This window comes from Ascaphus truei, chromosome 1, assembly GCF_040206685.1.
Source record: "Ascaphus truei isolate aAscTru1 chromosome 1, aAscTru1.hap1, whole genome shotgun sequence".
Taxonomy (NCBI): Eukaryota; Metazoa; Chordata; class Amphibia; order Anura; family Ascaphidae; genus Ascaphus; species Ascaphus truei.
This window is the reverse complement of record NC_134483.1, coordinates 317210181-317233163: the sequence shown is the minus strand read 5'-3', so window position 1 is coordinate 317233163 and position 22983 is coordinate 317210181. Positions and strand designations below refer to the sequence as shown.

At 42.6% G+C, this 22983-nt stretch overlaps 1 protein-coding gene across 4 annotated transcripts in view; it reads right to left on the bottom strand.

Moving 5' to 3' along the window:
- ARHGAP24 (Rho GTPase activating protein 24) overlaps positions 1–22983 on the bottom strand; it is a 1092414-nt gene that overhangs the window by 327440 nt on the left and 741991 nt on the right. For all 4 annotated transcript variants that reach the window (XM_075605746.1, XM_075605737.1, XM_075605756.1 and 1 more), the window contains one exon: positions 14585–14672. In XM_075605746.1, the coding sequence (XP_075461861.1) occupies positions 14585–14672 (88 nt within the window). The remainder of the gene's footprint in view (positions 1–14584; positions 14673–22983) is intronic.

Below are 22983 nucleotides of genomic sequence, written 5' to 3'. Positions count from 1 at the left end.
CCGTTCTACGTAGAAAAATCCAAAAACGGATAGTTTCAAATTCAATCCATGCGGATTACTTAAAATCCATGTATGTGGCTCAGTTATGGGGCTTTAAAACAACCCCCGGCCGGTGTAATGCAAATCCGTTCCGTGGAATGTGTTTATTTCTCATCCATTGTCGTAGTGTAAGAAAAGAAGTACACTGTTGGAAATTCTAATACCCGCCTGTGGATTAATCTGTCGTTAAAATGAAATTGAGAGGATAACATTCCATTTTTTTAAAATATTATTCTCTATAATATTTTAATTTGTTCCATTTGTTTTATTTTCATTTATTATGAGGCTCTGACCAGTCACCATCACCGTGCCCTTCCTGTGAGACTGAGGGCGGAGGTCAAATTCAACAACTGTTTTAGTCACAGTTGGCAGTGTGGACAGAAGAGCCCAATGGTTGCATATGCATATCCGACTGGCACACTCTCTTCACCTTTAGGACCTTTCTTAAAACACACCTCTTTAGGATGCAGGTAGCTCTCCTGGCTGCACTAACCTGGGCCCCTAGCAGACACACTTACCAGAACACCCGCCTTCTGTCTCGGTAATTTCTCTCCACTTACCACTTAGATTGTAAGCTCTTCGGGGCAGGAACTCCTTTTCCTATTGTGACTTTTATGGCTCAAGTGATTATTCCCATTATGTGTTATATTATTATGTCACGTTCATTACGGCTGTGAAGCGCTATATACATTGATGGTGCTATAATAATAAAGATACACATACATACGTTTGTTAAACAAATAGACATCCTTTGTTGGTGTGTGTTCACTAGCAGATCCGCAGAACATGGATATTCATTTAGCTTGTTACAGGATGCAAATACGAACTGTAGATACTTCACTCAAATGAAAGCAAGTAAGTAAAATGGTTACTTCAATGGTACAGTCATTGAATTTTTCAAAGCAAACCAATTACACTGACAAGTTGTTCCCTTTTTTTTTTTACCTTCTAAGTTGGATTGCCCCGTTTATTTTGTTTCCAGCAGGTGCATTCATCTCTCGGTCTCCTTAATGAGACAGATTCTTGCTGGCTTCTATGAATCCCACATGATGAATATAACCTACATCAACCTCTTGTGTCAAGCAGGATTCCTGCAGAATAGATGCTATGGGCCAATATTTTGTTTTTTAAACTATGTTATACAGTATGTGAAAAGACAACCTTCTTTTACCATCTCTGCTTGGAGGTGTTACAGGGTATTCTGAGGATTTGGGCAATGTGTCTACACATTCTGTAGGTTATGGTGGGTGAAAAGTTGATAAAAACCCTTACTGTACAGTGTACAGCAAATACAAACATCAATTGTGAGCACATTCACGTCTCAGACAGGTCTGCAACACTGTCTTTCCCTATTGTCTCTTAGCATACAGCGCTTCCCCTGCAGACAAGGATTCTGAGGTTGAAACTGCTGTCTGTGAGAAGGTTTACTGGCTATGTACTTCTTTAGCCCATTCTGTGCTGAAAAGTTGTGTAATACGGCAGCCATAAGCTTATGGGTCCATGTTAAAATTGACACGAACTAAAAAGGTGACACTGTGTTCATTTGCATGTCATTACCCAGAATCCCTGGCTGCAGTGGAAGCACTGTATGCTAAGAGATAATGGTGAAAAGTCAGTGTTGCAGACCTGTCTGAGACGTGTGAATGTGCTCACAGGTGATATTTTTATTTGCTGGTAAAGTGTCCATAAATTGTAAGTGCGTCACTAACAGCAGGAAAAGGCTAACTACATGCTTTATTCCTAACACAAACTGGGATCCTGAGTCCCTATTGATAATAATGTGGAGTGTGTAAATGGCCAAATATTTCTAAGTAATACATTTATTTATGCAATCTTGCTCTACTTATGTACTGCTAAGTTGATAAAAGTCAATGCACCTTTAACAGGACTTTCTCCATACAGTATGAGTAATAACTTGATTGCTGGTAGAATCTTTGAAGCTGTGCCAAGTTGAACTTAAAAGGCTCGCTCAGAAACCCGGCATCTAAGTTTCATATGACATTTTCTCTTCTCTGAAAGAAGTCCTGCCACCGCCGTGCTAGTTAATCATTACATTTTGAGTGGATGGAAATGAAAGCAGATAAATCCGGGCAACGTTTCAGTGCCTGAAACATTACATAGAAAATGCTGACATGTACACCTTGCATATCAATCTTCCCGAACAATGGGATCTGTGTGTGTATCATTTCCATATCAGACCTAACCTTTTGAAACTCCAGGCTTAGGTAAACATAAATTATCGCACGTGAAGGTAATCTTTCTCTCTCACGGACCACACATGATATAGCATCAAATGAAGGGGCATTATTTTGCTGTAGGGGATAAGAGGAGTCCAGGCAAAAACTAATATTGATGTTACTGATTTATTCATGAATTTTCATAGACACCTATTCACATATTGGCAGTAACACGTACCAGATATCTGTATAGTGAGTTTCTGGCTTGTTTCAACCTCCCTATTAACCATTATACAGAAGTTATATATTAAATTATGTACTGTTATTTATGCAACATGGGAAAGTTGCATAAGATTACACATAAGGAAGAATATAGTAACATAACATGTCATAATTGAGGACTATGACTATGACTAGTCATAAGACTATGTATCTGTTATTGGTTCTTTCATCATTGCTGTAAAAACTAAACCCAGATAGCTTAGATACAGGAGTTTTATGATAGCGTAGGTGCCGTACAGGAGTTGTATGATAGCTTAGATACAGGAGTTGTATGATAGCTTAGGTAGAGAACTGTATGATATCTTAGATACAGGAGCTGTATGATTTCTTAGATACAGGAGCTGTATGATATCTTAGATACAGGAGCTGTATAATATCTTAGATACAGGAGCTGTATGATAGCTTAGATACAGGAGCTGTATGATAGCTTAGATACAGGAGCTGTATGATAGCTTAGATACAGGAGCTGTATGATATCTTAGATACAGGAGCTGTATGATATCTTAGATACAGGAGCTTTATGATATCTTAGATACAGGAGCTTTATGATATCTTAGATACAGGAGCTGTATGATATCTTAGATACAGGAGCTGTATGATATCTTAGATACAGGAGCTGTATGATATCTTAGATACAGGAGCTGTATGATATCTTAGGTTCAACTCTGGTTTTTAATGACTACAACATCAGAATGCTAAATTATATTTAAAATACAAGGGCTGGTTTATACTGAACTAGAAGCTTACAGCTTGTCCAATGATAAGAAGATAGTTTAATATTACCTTTGAATACCTTAACAGCTGCCGGTCAGTGTGCTTGGCTCTAGATTAGCCCGTGTCACTTACACTTGGCTTTTTGGAATTAAGGGGGTTAAATGATGTAAAAGCCTGGACTGTCTGTCTAAACCTGTGCATTATAATAAAGATGCAACCCTCTAAGCAACACTCATGGATAGAAGTTACCATAAAGTGAAAGAACTGAGCACGTTATTTTAGTAAGACAGTGCAGCATTTATCCATGATGCTTGTATTGGAGTAGCACTATATTTAAAAGTGAGATTAGACACTGATGGGATTAGAACTCAGGATTGTCTGTTTCTAGACTGGCACTTTAAGCACCTAAACCGTAGCACCCACACCGGTAACACATCCTCTTCTATTTTTAACAATTGTTTTATCATTTCTAATGTGTTACTAGATTTGGAAATGTAACCTTGAGAGATACTCTGCAAAAAGAACAAAACAATATTGCAGATGACACTTTTATAATATTCTGGGGATTATTCTAGTAGCTGCGAGTTTGTCCTTGTCAAACTGCACAGTTTGACAGAGTCATGAGTAGCGGAACAACTAGCCATGTTGCTGTATCACACATCACATCGTTTACATCGCCTGTATTAAAATTGACATTATGCGCGGTTAAACAGCCAATCTGCATGGATTGTACTTTGTTTTGGTTTGACGCAGAATTAACATAATTTTCAATATTGGAAATAACACAATTAAAATGAATTTTTCTGAAAATAATTTGAGTTTGTATTATTTTAAGAGAATTTTTATTTTATTTTCTTTAAAAAAAAAAAAAAAAAAACTCCTAGCCCCAATGGCATGTACACAAGGATGCTTAGGGAATTCAGTTCAGTAATAGCTAAACCATTACATTTAATATTCAAGGACCCCATTTCCACAGGCTCAGAACCACAAGATTGGCGTAGAGCAGACGTAATGCCTATATTTTAAAGGGAGCTAGATCAGAATCGAGAATTACAGACCTGTGAGCCTCACATCAATAGTGGGGAAGCTACTTGCAGGTTTTGTCAGCATGGATTTATGAAGGCTAAGGCTAAGGCCCCGGTCACGCCGCTGTAACGCGCGCCCGCGCTTTTGGTGGCGCGTTCAGCCGATTCCCCGGTCTGCAGCTCACTGCAGGAGGAGAGACCAGGGGGGCGTGGCGGAGGAGTGACGGGGGCGCGGCCATGACGTCACCCGGCAGGTTCGCCCTCATTGGCTGAACTGCCGGGGGGCGTGCGTAATCGCTCGACGCGAGTCCTGCGCTGTGGCCCCCCCCTCGCAGCGGGCCTGACGCCATTGCGGGGAGGGCTCTCGTGCGCGCAGCGTCCGCCACAGCGGACGCTGTAGTAGGCAGCGGGGGCAAGGCCTAAGTCGTGCCAAACTAACCTTATTAGTTTCTTTGAGGAGGTAAGTAGGAATTTAAACCAGGGTAATGCAGTTGTTGTAGTCTAGTTAGATTTTTCAAAGGCTTTTGATACGGTTTCACACAAGAGGTTAGTGCAGCGCTGCGCAATCTTCCCAGCGTGCGCCCCCCCTCCGGCTTTCCTCCCTGCTCGCGCCCCCCCCCCCTCCCTTACCTCCTCTCCGGCTCCCGGCATCAAATGGCGTCGCGGGGTCATGTGACGTCATGTTGCCATTGCAACGTGATGTCACATGACCCTGTGGCGTAATTTGACACCGCGTTGCCATGGCGATGCGTCGCCGAAGAGAAGGCATATGAAGTTGCAGAGGCCTCACATGATTCCCATGCATTAATTTAAATGCCTCGGGGGAAGAGCGCCGGACCCCTGCAACCGCCGCACCACCCCTGAATAATCCTGCGCCCCCCCTGGGGCACGCGCCCCCCGGTTAGCACACCGCTGGGTTAGTGTACAAAATAAATCAACTATGTTTGGGTATAAATATTTGCACCTGGATTGAAAACTGGTTGTAGGACAGACAACAGAGGGTTGTCATAAATGGAACTTTTCCAGGTTGGGCTAAAGTCGTGAGTGGAGTACCTCAGGGATCGGTACTGGGACCCCTGCTTTTTAACTTGTTTATTAATGACCTTGAGGTTGGCATAGAAAGCAAAGTCTCCATCATTGCTGATGACACCAGTGTTGCCACCACTCCAGGTTTGAACTGGAGACTATGGGGGTCATGCACTAAGCAGTGATAAGTGGGTTTTCTGGGTGCAATGCACAAAGCAGTGATAAGTGCTTTTAAGTGAGATACATGCCTTTATAGCATGATACTGTCTGCTGTGAGATTCACAAAGCAGTGATAACACTGCAGCATCGTGCTACAATGGCATTTTTTCCCACTTAAAAGCACTTATCACTGCTTTGTGAATCTCACAGCAGGCAATATCACGCTATAATGGCTTTTTATCTCACTTAAAAGCACTTATCACTGTTTAGTGCATGACCCCCTATAAGTTTTGGCTATGTATCTCCAGGCTACTGGTTTACATGTTAAATCTCCCGGCGAAGGGGGCGGCACCACCAACATCCGGCGGCATCTTCCCCTGCAGGGTCCCATAACATGGCTCCGCGATGTCAAATGGCGTCATGTTGCCATGACAACAGGACGTTAGTGATGTCACAGCATCACATTGCCAAGAGACAGGGACGTTACGTCATAGCACAGCATCACGTTGCCATAACAATGGGACGTCACGTGACGCCATAAGGTATCCCATTGTCATGGCAACTTGACACCGCATGGTGCTGCGACATCACATGATGTCACGTTGTCATGGCAACACGGCACCATTTGACGTTGCGGCACCATCTTGACGGGACCTTGCAGGAGAAGGTAAGAGAAGTAAAGAAGTAAATATATAAAAAAATGGAAAAAAAAATATTATATTGCATAAAGTCTCCGGGTTAGCCTTCAATAGAAGGTGACAAACCTGGATGACACTGAATTGTAGTAAGTAGTAAAATCAGTGCAGGCTGTAATTTCTCTCCAGAAGGACTTGAATAAACTTGAAACTTGGGCGGATAGGTTTAACATAGATACAAGTAAGGTTACGCATTTGGGACACAAGAATAAACAGGCAATTTGCGAATAAAATGGGGCTACATTAGGTGAATGCTTGATGGAGAAGGATTTAGGAGTGCTTGTAGATAGCAGAAAGGAGATCCAAACATGGAGAAAAAAAGTGGGTCACTGTGTTGCAATAAACTGGGGCTAAGCAGATCCAATGTTAAAAAATGACTTTATTTACTGTATGGGGCGACAACATGGAGGTAAAGCAGGTTAGTACTCTAACGCGTGTCGCACTTTTACAGCGCTTTGTCAAAGCGGAGACAAACATTTTATTCTATTTGATCGATTTCTAATTCGGGCCATAGTGCCTAACATATGAAGTAAATCCAATTACAACAAGGACTTTTCTTCTTTTTCTGGGAATAAACTTCCCATATGCCATTACATTGCATCTACTTATTAGCCCTTATATAATTGATTACTTCTATTGATATGTATGTTTTATTGTCTGTTGTTGTTAGTTAAGGTTTTTTGTTCAAGCTTGAACACGGTTTTAGGTATACCGAACTAAACGTTCGGTATTTGTCATCAATAATTGTATAATTTTTAAATTTTTATTAAATTTTTATGATTTAATCTGCATATTTTATTGTCTCTAGGAATCTCGGTACCATTTGCTTCAGAAATACCTACGGTTTCATTAATTGTTACAGTTTTATGCGCTAGGGTGTTCACTAATATATAACTACATTTGGGGTCAATACAAGGAGCTTTCAAAAGAACTATTTGTCCCAAGGGCAGTACAAAGGAAACAAGGCCATCCCTTAAGGTTGGAGGAAAGGAGATTTCAGCAGCAACAAAGAAAAGTGTTCTTTTCAGTAAGGGCAGTTACAATGTGGAATTCATTACCCATGGAGACTGTGATGGCAGATACAATAGATTTGTTCAAAAAAAGGTTGGACAGCTTTTTAGATAGAAAGGTATACAGGGATATACCAAATAAGTATACATGGGAAGGATGTTGATCCAGGGATTATTCTGATTGCTAATTCTTGGAGTCAGGAAGGAATTTATTTTTCCCTTTATGAGATATCATTGGATGATATAACAATGGGGTTTTTTGTTTGCCTTCCTCTGGATCAATAAGTAAGTATAGATATAGGATAAAGTATCTGTTGTCTAAATTGATCATAGGTTGAACTTGATGGCCACATGTCTTTTTTCAACCTCATCTACTATGTAACAATGTAACATCAAGAGAAATTGACAGCGAAAATAACATCCACTATTTACAAGAAATCATCTCCTCCTCTTTTTTTGATTATAACTGCTAGGCTCAATAGGCCCCCTGGGTAACGCGTCAGTAACGCATGTGCGTTAATTGGACCTGGCGTTATAGTTTTGATAATGCCCATGTGCAGAGTACTGGTTAACCCGTCTCTGCACAACAAAAATTGCCATTAATACAGCAGAGAAGAGCCACCAAATTAATAAAGGGGATGGACAATCTAACTTATGAGGAGAGGCTAGCTAAATTAAAGGCGTCTAAGAGGGGATATGATAACTATATACAAATATATTCGGGGATAGTACAAGGAGCTTTCAAAAAGAACTATTCATCTCAAGGGCAGTACAAAGGACCCTTAAGGTTGGAGGAAAGGAGATTTCACCAGCAACAAAGGAAAGGGTTCTTTACAGTAAGGGCAGTTAAAATTTGGAATTCATTACCCATGGAGGCTGTGATGGCAGGTACAGCAGATATTTAAAGAAAAGGTAGGACATCTTTTTACAAAGGAATCGATCTCCACATCGATCGAAGTTGGAGAATTATGTTAAGTAAAGACAGTACATCAGTAGAATTGTATTCAAAGACGAAACATTTATTTCAAGAAGATCAATTATTTGGTCCCATTTCAGACCTTTGTTGGAACTGAATACAAGTCCAGTGATGTCTTTATGTTATAACACCTCTTCCCCCCCTAGCCTAAGGAAGAGGTGTCACATCAAACAGTCCCACTGTCACTTTAAGTGTGTGTGTGTGTGTGTTTGTGTGTGCGTTCAGTGTTACTTTCCATGTTAGGTTACTGGAAATACGTGCCGGGCTGGTATGGTGAGTGAAGTAAAGATAGAGGGTGCCAGGAACTTTTTTTGGACTTTATTTAAACGGGCAATAACTTCAGGTTACAACAGGGCTGGTTTTCAGAATGTTATTAGACACCTGCACTCAGGTTTCCTCTACTATTAGGTTTGTAAAGGGATAGCTCTTTTGCAAGCCACTGCCAAGGACAGAACTGGAACCTTTCTTCCTGTAATTCCCTGCAGTCCCACCCAGGTCTCCTTCCTAAGCCCTGTGGTGAGAACCTACTCCATACCATGGCAGGGTTTCCCTTTGGTGCTGTGCCCCTGTGGGCCCCTGATACTGGGAAACGTGCCCTAACTCAGAAAACAAATAACGTTGCCACCCATTACACGGCTAGGAAACCCCGGAGACACCCTCCTCTTGTTCCACCGGAGAATTGTGGAAAATATCCAGGACCTAAACATTAATAAACTTGGTTCCCAGCCCTGTTGCTGGAAAGGAAAGGAGAAGGCTATTTACCTAAATCATCCCCTAAAGGGTTGATATTTCCAGTACCTTCTAGAAAGAAATAACGGAACAATCACTGAGCTAAGTGATTGGCAACATAGAATTGGTCACTTCAAATAAGTTACATGAAATATGCAACATTTAGGGCCTGTTAAAGAAAATAACCCCATAACTCCCTATAGGGACGAGATCTTACTAGGAATAGTTTTAGCATACCCAAAGGGTGCTACCATGCTATAACAGAATATATTCTATATACAGCACCAAATAAACTGCTAACATAATGCATGGTTTGGGTTGGCTAGGTAGGACCATATTTTAAAAGCTCTGGCACACCCCTTTTTGAGCCCTGCCCTCTCTCTAGCAGTGCACCAATTGATCTTCCCCATAGAACTTCACATCTTTGGCCCTCTTCTGCTGCACTGACAGCCATCTAGTGAACTTCAGAGCCGACTCTTCGCCGATCAATCACATGGCAGCTTAGATAATTACTTATCATTGTGTGGATTGTATTGATGCACATATTAAAGGGGAAAAAATAAACAAAAATAAACAAAAATAAAAAAAGCGGTAGCATGGTCTGCTGCTTCATAAGCCCTTCATGGATATTTTTGCTTGCAAGTCTATTCTTTTCTAAGCATCCTAATATGTAGATATTAACATTAGCTAAACAGAGAATTTCCTAGAACACGAGCACACTACTCTTACCTTAGTGAGCCCCCTGGTTCACATGATCTATAGCTACATTTGTTCTGGAATTTGCAGGGTTATAATAAACCCAGAGCATGTCATGCACCAAACTCATGCACCAAACTCACTACTTCCAGTTTTACTGGCCATAACAATATTCTGAGGCAGGTGAATAGAAGAATGAGGGTCAAAAATGAGCTAAATCATGGGTCTCCCAGAGGTGAAACCTAGTTGAGATACAGGACCATTTTTACTGTACGGCTGCTCCATAAGACACCATCCGTGCCAGAAGACACCTTATAGATTATTCACTTGAATGGGCCATATTTATTAAAAAAGTACTGGTGTGTTACTCTCTTATGTAGGGTTTGCCAGATGGCATCTCCAAAAAAACTGGACACAATGGTGAAAGGTGCTACGTGCTCGAGACACACACACGCACACCCCCTCCCACTGCTCCATGCCATTTCCTCCTCTCCTTGACTCCACCTCCAGGCTCCTGACACCTCCTCCATCCTGATTGCTTGCTGCTGAGTAATGCAGCTAATCAGGATGGAGGAAGCTGCCCAGCCCGCTAGCAACCGCCCTGCTCAGGGAAATCCTGCGGCCCCCCAAGCCAGTCAGGTCCCTATGTCCATAGAGGTAATGCCGTAATGTACAGTATTACCTCCATTTTTTTACTGGACAGAGTGTCTAAATATAGCACAGTCCGGTTCAATACTGGACACCTGGCAACCCTACTCTTATGGAGTAGCATGGCTTGATAATTATAGGTCAGGACACTGTCCAGACCTTTTGTGTATTTTCTCTGGTAAATCAAATGACCATGGGGGGGTTATTCATTAAACTGCTATAGTGGCAATTGGGGCATTAAAGAATGGAAACGCCCATTGGCTTCAATGGCAGTTTCTGTGCGTTAGAGCCCTGATTGGCCCTATCGCAGGTTAATGAATAGTCACCGTTCACCTCCGCTCTCCATGACCTGAAAACCCTAGGAATTACATGTTAAGGCATTTTTAGCTTGGCCTCTTTTCCATAAATGATAGGATTTCACCCACAAGTAAAATCTGGCTTTATTCTGTATGATATACAGTACCTGCTTGCGCTCAATATAATGCAAATATATTGTTTAGATCTGCATTAGACATTCTCTCACTTTCTCATTTGTAGTATGCTTGATGCTTTGCTTTCCCACGAGTTTCACTGATGCATAAAAACATATTTGAGTCAAAGGTCAATCACTTTATCCTGCAACTTAAAGTTCACAGAGATGGATGCCAGAGTTATCGAAATGCAGATTTAGAAAATAAATAACAGACAAAAAGATGAGAAACAGATTGATGATACATTCATGTCTTCAAATTAAGACCCGGAAATGCAAGTTAAAAAAAAAAAGAAAGAAAACATAGCATTATTTTATTTATAATTAATACATTGAAAAGTTAACTTGTTATATTTTATCTTCCACTCACTAACTTTCTTTTTAAAATATTTACATGCATCCCATTTTAAAGTATGAAAGAAATCATTGGCATTTTTACTTTAGCGGATCATTTTAATTCATCATGCATCTGATCCATACGTCAAGGCTTTGGCTTTACTGAGACCAAGTCTCACCCACTTACATTCTCAAAATTATTTGCATGCATTATGAACAGGGACATTTTTTTTCTGTAGCTGCCTACAAATGTATTAGACAATAAAAAGACTGTTACATCTACTGTTGTTCTTGGGACTGAAACATGTAGTGACCTAAATGAAACTGTATTCCACCCAAACGCACACACGAGGAAATAGCACATTCCATTCCCAGAATGCTTTCGGATGATGACAGATCGGAATATGCTAAGTAAGCAGGAGCAAAAAGTCAGCTTCAAAGAACAATTTGGAGGGTTAACAGTAGTTTAGAAAATATTCAATATTGCAACTAGAAGAATTGAAACACATTTCAATGTTCTGTAGGTGCTAATCTTGAAGACAATTAAATGTGGGAAGAAGGGACCAATGATTAAAAATGCCTTTGTATCTTATCAATTATTAAAAATACCTTATTATTTTAACGCTTCCTAATCCCTTCCTAATCATCTTTGTTATGATAAAAGAACTGCTACAAATATTAGAACAGCACACTGTAAGTTCCTTTATGAACTAATAATATTACATTTGGGGTACTCTTATGATTACCACTGTTACTATTATGACCAAACCTGTTTGAGTTATTGCTAAACTGCGCTAGTAACGTGTAAAATAGTACGCGCGCATGCACTACCGTGCGCGCGCATCAATTATAAGTGACTGTGTTAAACCTGACGTTCTATACTTCAGCCACGTGCGCACGTTAGTGAGCGTTGAGCTTGCAGATCGGAGGAAAGACATGAAAACTGTCTTTTCGCGCTGCTGCCGTTGTACGTCACACTCTATTAACCAATCACAGTGAGGCTGCAATTGCAGGAGAGTCTCCCGGCTGCATAATGGAGACAAACAATAGCATAATTGGCAAAGACAAATAACCTCCATAGCTGTTAATGGAATTTTGCTTTGATAAATCTGGTGCTGCAGTATATGTTGCTCTACTTCTTGCCCCTGTTTTGCAGCCGTGAGACTTTGATCCGTTACATAATCCCTCAACTCTGCCAGCATAGCAAACCTGTTGTGTTGTCACTTGCAGTTCTCATTTGTATATGTTTTAATACTTGACATACACATACTTCTATTGAGAGGTTGAATCAGAAGCTCTTTGAGGTAAGTTCACCCACAGTTTCCTTTCCTTGATCCAATTTTTGTATAATATACCCCTGTTATGTCTCCTTTTCTATGTGAACCGCAGAGTACAGGGTTGATGCACTATATACAAATAAAATGGTGTTTATAATTTAATTTCCATCACACTTAACACACATTTTCTTTGTCATGGGCACGCCTACCCATTCGCATCATAGCCACGCCCAGCTGTCGCTCACAGCATAGACCATCCACACAAAAAGTGTGATTCATGTGCATGCGCATTAGCGCATGCGCGAGCGCGCCAACTATAAAACAAACACTCAAGAGGTAAAATACTGGGCGAACCAGAGCTTTACATGCACATGAACTGGCAGGGAATAGTTATTTTCTTTTGAGTTTATGTTAGCTGGGCCACTATGTGGCTAATTGGGTTTCTAAAGCAGGAAACAAAACATGATTGTAGGGGAAATGCATGGATGTGCAAAAGTAAGCACTTACAATTGGAATGACATTAACAGCATTATTTAAAATGTGCAGCAAAGAACCAAGTTCTTTTTGCTCAGCTTTTCACAGCTTGTCTTCAGAACAGGCTGAGGCCCGGGCCATGGTGCCTTCGCTGCACTGAGGCGTGCGGAGGCTGTGATGAAGCGGGTGCTTTCTCTGGCCATGGTGGATGGGCTGTGGGGGGCGTTCCTAGGGGCGTCACGGAGCTGGTTCGCCCTCATTGTGCGAACCACTCACGTGACCAGCCTGTCGCGCCAAGAAATCAGTTCGAACAGATTTCTTTCTCAGCGCGGGTCCCCTCCCACTTCCGCGCGCACACCGCATGGACAAGATCACTGCTTTAAGGCAGTCTGTTCGCTCAGCGTGCGGATGCCTCCGCACGGCCTGCGGTACCATGTCCCCAGCCTGAGACAGATGAGGAATTACTTTTCACTCATGCTATAAAAGTTTGTAAAAAGCTTTTGGGCCCTTTGCTGCTGCTGCTGCTGCTGCTGCTGCTGCAGGTCAGAGTTTGCACAAATGTAGTCTGCTTAAAGCGGCAATCCAACCCGACGGGTTGTTAAAAAAAACAAACTTCAATAAACAATTTGCCGGCATGGATTGCTCCTTTAAGACAGAAACGTATGAAACTTTTTTCAAAACTGACGCTGAATGAATGACAGAATATTAATTGATGGGTAAATATAATTACATTGCAACTTCTATACATATTTAGCATGTGTCTCAAAATAAATGTTGTCCCTCCAGGTTTGCCGTTTGCCCAGCGTTCACATGGACAAAGAGGAGAAATTACTGAGGTGAATGACATCACAGACGTTGTGTATCACATTTTGCATAGTACAGTAGTTACTGAGATGCCACTTTCTGCTTCTAATAATTTGTTTCTGAGCCAAAAAATAAGAACATGTTTAAAGATAATTTGTTTTTGTTGATACATACAAATGCATATTTTCCTAATACAGTAGAAACTAGAAGTGCCTTATATGAACAACAGCTACCTTAAATAAAGTACAGTATGAGTCCATATGCAACGAACACCAGACTTGTAATAAAGCTTGAATGAAGCATTATTAATGGGTATTAATGGGAATCATAGGTCTTCAGTTAACCCCCAGAATAATAGATCTGTGTATCACAATTACTAGATACTATCAGCTCTTTGTTTGTTCTAGCTTCTAAAAATGGTATGGCCAGAATATTATGTATAACTATATATGATAAAGAAATAAGTCATTGTAATCAAAAATATAACTATACTAAACGATAGCAATAATAGCTTGGGTTCCTGTATAGTACAAAAGACAGGGGTGCCCAATGCTACATCCAATTGATAAAACATATATGGTAATACGTATAAAGTTTAAATACTTCAATAATAATAATAATAATTACTTGGTTATTTAGTTTAACCCTTTGGCCAAAGCGTCGTAAGTCTGCATACCAAACGTCAAGGTATAACCAAAAATGCAGGTCCTACACTACACTGTGAACCCTTCACTTTACCTCTGTATGAGGGGAAAGAACCATAGTAGGTCCTGTTCTTGCAGCAAAGTGAAAAGACCTCCCAAGTTAAAAAGGTGAGGAGGAAAGAGCTCTGGGGGGAGTAATTAGTAGTAATTAGGAATAGTTCTGGGATAATTACTAGGAGAGACTCCATTTAGGGACAGAACTACCATTGGCGCAGCAGGTGCCAGGCCCAGCGGGCCCACAATGTGCTATGGAAGATAAGGTAGTAGGATTTGTCAGGCTCAGCTCATCAGGTTACTTCAAATAGCACAAGCGGTAAAACACAGTGTTGGGTGAAAAGTCCTACCTGGAACTATTTCAAACAGGAATTTCCCAGGACTTTCTTCATTGGAATGATGCTCCACTACTCTGTTCCCAGGAAGGAAAATGGTACCCTAAAAAAGAAAGAACGACAATATTTATTAAGGCAGTGTGATAATAATTTGTACAGTTGTTAATAAAATGTAGAATAAAACAGAGATTGAATTAGTTTTTTGGTTACCAGAATGCTTTCAATCTCAACCACCCCAGTGTACATCTGCGTTGCCCCAAAGGCGGACAGCCTGATGGGACTCCCCAAGAACTGCTCCCCACTGCACAGGACCAGCGTGCTAAGGGTTAACATGTGCTTGTACTTTGTGGAACGTCAACCCCCACCACTGGAATGTTAATTAGCCAAGAGGACACAAAGATCTTTTTGTTCACAGCTGCAGCAGATTCAATCTCAACTACCCCAGTGTACAGTACATCTGCGTTGCCCCAAAGGCGGACAGCCTTTGGCGCAGCTGAAAAGCAGCCAAAGGTAGGAGCCATTTGCTGCCGTTCGCTGATGTTCGCTGATGTTAAAGCTGCTCTATTTCAATCTGAAACTCATAAGCCCTTTATCCCCTGTACCCAATATTCCAACTCTATCTGTGCATGAAATGTCTGTGAATTCACTGTATAACCCTGTTCTTTTAATGTAACCACGTACTTTTTTATAACTCTGTGCCCAGGACATACTTGAAAACGAGAGGTAACTCTCAATGTATTACTTCCTGGTAAAACATTTTTATAAATAAATAAATAAAATAAAAATGTTCAGAGGAATGACATTTCTTGAAAACGTAAACTGTGTAATACGGCAGGCATAAGGGTGCATGTTAAAATGGATAAGAAGTAAAAAGTGCCACACTGTGCTCATTTGCATGTCATTTCCCAGAATCCCTGGCTGCAGTGAAAACACTGTTTGCCAAGTGATAATGGGGAAAATCAGGGTTGCAGACCTGTCTGAGACATGCAAATGCCCCACTAGTGTTATTTTTATTTATTGAAAACCTAGGTAACTTTAATGAACGTTTTTTTCAAATTGGAAACTAAACACTAGGTCAGGGGTGCGCAAAGTGGGGACGGGGGGTGCAAGATTTTCTGGGGGGCGGCTGTTACAGAGGCCCCGTGCTTCCACAAAGGCATTTAAAATAAATGCCGGGGATCGTCTGAGGCCTCTGTAACTTCTTACTTACCTTGGTTCCAGCGACACTTCTCCATGGCAACCGGCGTCAAATAACGCTATGAGGTCACGTGATATCACGTTGCCATGGCACTGTAACACCACATGACCCCGCAACGTAATTTGATGCCGGGGCTGTGCAGGGGGGGGGGAGGGGGGCGCGACCCGGAGGAGAGAGGAGACAGGGTGGCACATGAGGGAAACTTTGCACTAGTTTTTAGGTGTAGCCAGGGTCCCTCCGGTCCCCCTGTCTGCCGGTTTCTTTCCCCCTTGCGTGCATGCTGCTGCGGGGGCGAGTGCGTTCCCGGGGGCTCCCAGTGGCAGCTGCGGCAGGATGCCGCCATGTTTAATGTGTTCGCGCATGTGCGGAGGCTTGCGTGTAAGCAGAGCAGTCGTGGTGGACATGTTGTGGTTGGAGCGAGGTTCACGCAATGCGCAGAGGTTGACAAGGGTAGCAGTGGCCATTACATGTGTGCAAGAGCTCTTGGAAGTTGCACATGCTCAGTTAAGAGTAGCGGCGGCCATTACAGCTTCAGACATGCGCAGTAGAGATCGCGCACGCGGCGCTAATAGAGAAGTGGTCCTGAGTGGATTACGATTCCCAGCAGCCTCTGGGGACTGTCCTATGATCCCTGTCACATGCAGTCAGACAGCCACTAAGGCTGACAGATTCTCATGCTGCAAAGAAGATACAATGTTGTGTGCAGACAGGGATTGTCAGTTAGGAGCTGGGACACAGGAAGGAAAGTTGCCTCCTGCACTAGGCCAGAAGTCTCCCTTTAGGCCCCAGCTAGACCCCACTCCCCTTCAGCTTGTGACTGCTTTAGGGAAGGCCCCTTAGGTAGGGACTTTGCCCTGTTAGCAGTCAGTTTAGTCAGTTCAGTCAGTGACACAGCTGCAGTGCTGTGTGCTCTGACAAGAAGGGTCAGTGTACAAGGAATCATTCTCTGCGGCTGCAGAGATAAGAGACTTTCTAAAGGTGGATCACTCCATGCGGGAGCCACCCACCGCCAGGCAGAGTTACAGGACATCGCTGAGGAGATCGCAGAGCGGCGGATCCTTTGTGAAGTGTCTGCAGCCCCAGGTGCCCAAGCACTGGGGCAGGTATCGTATTTTAAGTGCACCAACCTACCGGTCCATCAGGCGCTGATCCCGCCTCTAGGTTTTGGGTTTCTTAGAGGACTCGGGGACTCTGGGTACACGGTGTTGGGGAGGAGTAAGGGGTAAGGGTATAGCCCAGTTAGGGGCAAGGTTATAGCTGCCAGCTAGTGGCCGAGGGTGACACGGCTGTGTTTCTAGTATTACTATGTGTATTGTGTTATGTTTGATTTTGCATATAGTAAACGGTTATACTTATACTCCTGTGTATGTGGTTACTATATGTGGGTCTACACTCCTAGAATCCTACACAGGTGGAGGCACTGACCGAAGAAACGTTCCAGAGAAGCACCCCAGGCTCTCACTAGCGGAGCTCAGACCTCCTGTGAGCCTGACAGGTATACTGCAACACACTGGTAACATATAGGTTCCCCCTCACATACACTCTATATGCGATTGGGTGGGGGAATACCCGTTACATAGGTATAATTTCATCCAACAACCAATATTTAGTCCTGAGCCATAAAATACCAGTAACATTGATATTAATATTATTGGATGAGCGAGAGAGCGAGCAAAGTGAAGACTTCAACTAGTCTCTGGTGGGTGTGTGTTTGTCTGTTTTTTTGTGTTCTCTCTCCCCAGGCCAAATGCCTTGATCGATTCTGATGAAATGTTGAGTATACCTTTCTGCCATTCTAACTTAGATCTGCCAGAAGTTTCAACCAAATTGGTGCAGTTGAAGTGTTAAAATGACAGTACATCTCATAAAATTCTTGATACAAAACATGAAATATATTACGGTATTTTACAACTTGTACAATATTTTCAGACAATTTGCTTCAACCATTTCAGAGAAATTAAATATTTCAAATGAAAATAAATTGGTAACAAACAATACTGTACAACAACAGCTAAAGCTTTGCTTTGACATCTAGGTGGCAGTGATACAGTAATCATTCACTGCCCAATAGGATTTTGATTGCTTTTCATGATGTCCACAATGTCAATCTTATCTTGCATTAAACGGGGAATGAATGGAAGGTAAGAAAGCATAACTATGTCACTGTATAAAGCATTAGTAAGACCACACCTTGAATATGGAGTATCACAGTTTTAGGCACCACTCCATAGAAAAGACATTATGGAACTAGAAAAAGTGCAGAGAAGAGCCACCAAATTAATAAAGCGGATGGAAAATCTGATTTATGAGGAGAGGCTAGCTAATTTAGATTTGTTTACATTAGAAAAGAGGCATCTAAGAGGGGATATAATAACTATACAAATATATTCAGGGTCAATACAAGGAGTTTCAAAAGAACTATTCATCCCATGGGCAGTACAAGCTATATACTGGGTCATCCCATAAGGCTGAAGGAAAGGAGATTTCACCAGCAACAAAGGAAAGGGATCTTTACAGTAAGGGTAGTTAAAATGTGGAATTCAGTACCCTGGAGACTATGATGGCAGATACAATAGATTTGTTTAAAAAAAAAAAAAAAGTAGGTCATGTTTTTAGGCATGTGAAAGGCATACACAGATGCATTCAATCTGAACCACAAAAGGAGACAACCTTTGGCGCAGCTGAAGGACAGCTATAGGGTGTGAGCCGTTTGCTGCTGTTCTCTGATGTTAAAATTGCTCTATTTCAATCTGAAACTTACCAGCCCTCTACCTGTACCCAATTTTCCAACTCTAACTGAGGGGAATTGACTGTATAACCTCTATTCATTTAATGTAACCATGTATTGTTATTATAACTCTATGCCCAGGACATACTTGAAAATGAGGTAACTTTCAATGTATTACTTCCTGGTAAAACATTTGATAAATAAATAAATAATAGAGGGATATACCAAATAAGTAAACATGGGTTGATCCAGGGAGCAATCCGATTGCCAATATTTAGAGTCAGGAAGGAATTATTTTTTCCCCCTTATGAGATATCATTGGATAATGTTACACTGGGTTTTGTGTTTGCCGTCCTCTGGATCAAAATACTGTAAATACAAATATAGGATAAGTATCTGTTGTCTAAATTTAACACAAGTTGAACTTGATGGACATGTGTCTTTCTTCAACCTAATCTACTATAAAACTACGTACTTGAAAATAATGAGTTTTGAGTGTTATTTTGTTTTGTTTTTTCAACTTTTGTACAGTTTTATTTTGAATAAGATTGTTATATGGAAGTGTTTCGCAGTTTGTGATATTATATTAAACATATTTATTTTCAAGTCGCAATAATGTGAGAGTTGAAATGGTATTCAGTATTTACATTCTTGTTTGACTTGGAGATAGTGCTTGATCGTCGTGACAGACAATAGCCATCTTTCTGGACAACTTCATTACCGGAGTCTCAACTATCAGTAGAAACAAGGCTTATTTATCGGCTCGTATAATACTACACAATCGTGTGAGAATGAAATTGGCCAAACATTACCGTTTTAACTGGTGTTTGACAATTTGATGACAAAATCTACAAATGAATGGCATTTCAAATTTAGTTTTGCCTGTGTTTCATTTTGTGTTATGAATCTTTGTCCTATTAGATTTAGGGGCCTATTCTATAATCCCATAAAAAAAAATCACTGGGCCGTTTTTACCGCCTGTTTTTTGAGCGTTGCTATCAGAAAGCCTCGATTACCTGTGATAGCAAAATTCCCAAAACGGGCGAGTAGCCAGCAGCGTGAAGATCGCTTCATTGAAAAGGCCTCACCAGGTGATTTATTTTGGATGGCATAGAGAGCTGCACAGAGAGAGCCGCCTCTACCTGCTCAAATCTCGCCAGCGATCAAAAGTTTTTAATATCAATTTTAATACTAGTGTAGATGAGCAGGGGGTCTCCGGAGCAGAAGTGCCTTGATTTGAGGTCCGGGGACCCCCTGCTTCCTGAGATACAGGCCACGTTATGGGGTTACGGTACCATTTATTTATTTATATTGTTATGTTTTTGGAATAACATAATTGTAATTATTTTGCTGTTTTAGTGATAGATGTATGCAATTGATGTGTAGTTGAGGCTTTTTAGTTCTTTTATTGTTGTGGTGTTTAGATGCTATTTTTGGCCTTAATTATTTTTATTAGGTTGACCAATTTGTGGGCTTATCATGCCCATATTATATGGGTATGATATGCCAATGTGCCAATCAATGGGTACAGGGTGGGTATAGTGGGGCTGGGATGGGTGGTTAGGCCTCCCGGGTGGGTAGCGGGGGGCAGGGGGTTAACCCCTTAATTACTTTAGTGGTTATTAACTGCTAAGGTGATTAAGGGGTTAGGGTCCATTAGATTGAAAATTTTCTTGTATTCTTGCTGGCATCGGAGGACATGGACCTGCAGTATGTTGATTAGGACGCCCTTCATGATGGCAGGGCTAAGTTGAACGTTTTATTTACTTTATTAATGCTGGCTGGCTAATGTTTGAATTTATAATGGGCAGATGCACTATTATCCATATGCGGATAATAGTAATTTTGCCCATTTCCTTACTTTATGTGTTTGGGCGTGTGGGGGGTTGGGTTGTTGGGGTAGAGGAGGTTGGTAGTAGGGTTGTTGTGTTTTCAAATATTTATTGTGGGTAGCGAGGATGGGTGAAGTTAGCATTTGGCCCTTGGTGGGTTTTTATAACTACCGGGTGGGTAGTGGGAGTGGTTAACCCCTTTATTACCTTAAAGCTATTAACTGCTAGGGTAATGACAGGGTTAACTCCACCCACAACCACCCCCCCACAAGGCCTAAACAACCACCAAGAGCCAATACCACCTTCACCCACCCCCACTACCCACAATAAACATGGCAGTGGTAGTTAACCCCTTCATTACCTTAGCGGTTAGCCGCTATGGTAATGAAGTTGCCTGTAAATGCATTTTTATTGCATAGGATTCATGCCGGGGGCCTCCAGTGCTGATATTAATGGGTATCAGCTCTGGAGACTCCCGGCATGAATCTGATGCAGGAAAAATGCATTTTTGTTTTGTAAGTCCTCTCTCATCGCCTTATCGGCAGCTTCTCACCACCTTCACACCAACTTCTCCTGGCGGGAGGATTTTGAGAGGAAATCACCATTCTAGAGCCTCGATTAGCCCCAATAACCTACTCAAGGCTACTAGAATTGCACGAATGTGAGAACCTGCCGATAAGTGGCTTATCGCGGCTCGCCTGGCAATTTTTATTTGGTGGGAAAAAAAATACAGAAAAAGGCTTTTATCGGCCACTTATCATGGCTCACTGAATAGCAGTAGGCCTTTTTGGCGAAACGACCTCTATAAGTGGCTTATATCATAGGCCCCTTAATCGCTCATCCCACAATGCAGTATAGCCTGGAGCTCCCGTGGCTCCTGGAGGCCCCCACTCCCTTGGTGAGCTCGATCGCGGGTGCCGAAACCTCCAACGGCTACTTCCAAGGGTGGGGGCTGGAGCAGGGAGCAGCGCGGCTTCTCCTGCTTGCGGCCGGTTGCCGGGGGCGCGATCGGGCCGTTGCTAAGGCCGCGATCGCGTCTCTAGGGTCCCGGCGGCCGGTGAGGCAGGGCGCCGCCATTGAAGACCGTGTTGCGCATGCGCAGGGACGCGTAGGCGCAGGGAGAGCCCCAGAGACAGGGCAAGGTCGCGCGAGAGTAGGGGCAGCCGAGAGGAAGTACAGAGAGCCCGGGAAAGCTTGCGCAAGTGCAGGGCAGGGTAGGAAAAGCCCGCGAACCCCTAGCCTACCAGGGAAGGCTCTGAGCTGGGACTACATATCCCATGAGCCTCTGTATGCCCCATGTGACACCAGGGAGCCAATAGGGCTTAGGGAGCCCAGGAGAAATAGATACATTTGGCGGGCTTACAGAGAGAGTCACAGCAGTCAGACAGAGCAGTGAGAGACCGGAGCAGCCCAAGGAAGGAGGTAGGGTACAGGAGTTCAGGACTCGCTGTACTAGGCCAGCACCCCCTGGGACTGAGGTAGCTTAGTACTCTGATAGAGAGTGTTGCCAGGGACTATTCTAGAGAGAGGGACCCTGTCACTCAGGAGTTATAGTTGGAGCAGGGGATCTGTGAGGGAAGGCAGGGCGCAGGGAGCGAGTACAGCTCCTGCGGCCCTTTAGGTACCCGCACCCCAGATAGGCTCCAATTCCCCAAGGTAGTGGGATAATTGCTGAGGGAGGCCCAAGATAGGGACGCTGCCCTTAGTTTAGAGTGCTGCCTTGTCAGGGTCACAGCGGTCAGTGCTGTGAGGTCTGACAGGCAGGCACCAAGTTGACAGCACGTTGGCTGTCAGCATTAGTGAGGCTGTAGGGACGTGGGTAGTTAGGGGAGTGGGACAGGTCCTTACCCCTTTAGGCCCATAGGAGTTTCCCAAGCCACCACAGGTTGCTGTACTATAGGGACGGCCTATAGTGTAGCACGTGCCCCTTAGGAAGATAGGGACACAGTGAAGGTCGCTGTTCCGTGAAGCGGTTGGACCCACGTTGGGGTCCACAGAGACTGTTCCGGAGTGGGACCGCTCTAGCGGTCCACGTGCAGAAGTTCGGTTGGAGGGTTAAAGGAGTCATCGCCAACTGAGCCTTTGCGAAGATTGCTGATCCGAGTACCGGAGTGCTCGGCAGGTATTATCTACATACATAAGTGCACCACCGGGCCCTTAGATTAAACTGTGACTGCGCAGTCACCCATTGACTCTCTGCAAGAGTGCGGGACATTGGGTGGGGTTTCTTTGGACACTGAGTGGGTTCACTTGATGTTGGGGAAGCGTCCTGCGCGCCGCAGTAGGTGTCTCCTCGAGAGAGGGACACAGGTTATGTTATGCATGTGTATGGTATTACATGTCAGTAAAGTCCTTAGTTAGTATAATCACTGTGTATGTGTTTATTGTAAAAGGTGCAGAGAAGAGCCACCAAATTAATAAAGCGGATGGAAAATCTGATTTATGAGGAGAGTCTAGCTAATTTAGATTTGTATATATTAGAAAAGAGGAGTCTAAAAGGTGATATAATAACTATACAAATATATTCAGGGTCAATACAAGGAGTTTCAAAAGAACTATTCATCCCAAGGGCAGTACAAACTATACGGGGTCATCCCTTAAGGCTGAAGGAAAGGAGATTTCACCAGCAACAAAGGAAAGGGTTCTTTACAGTAAG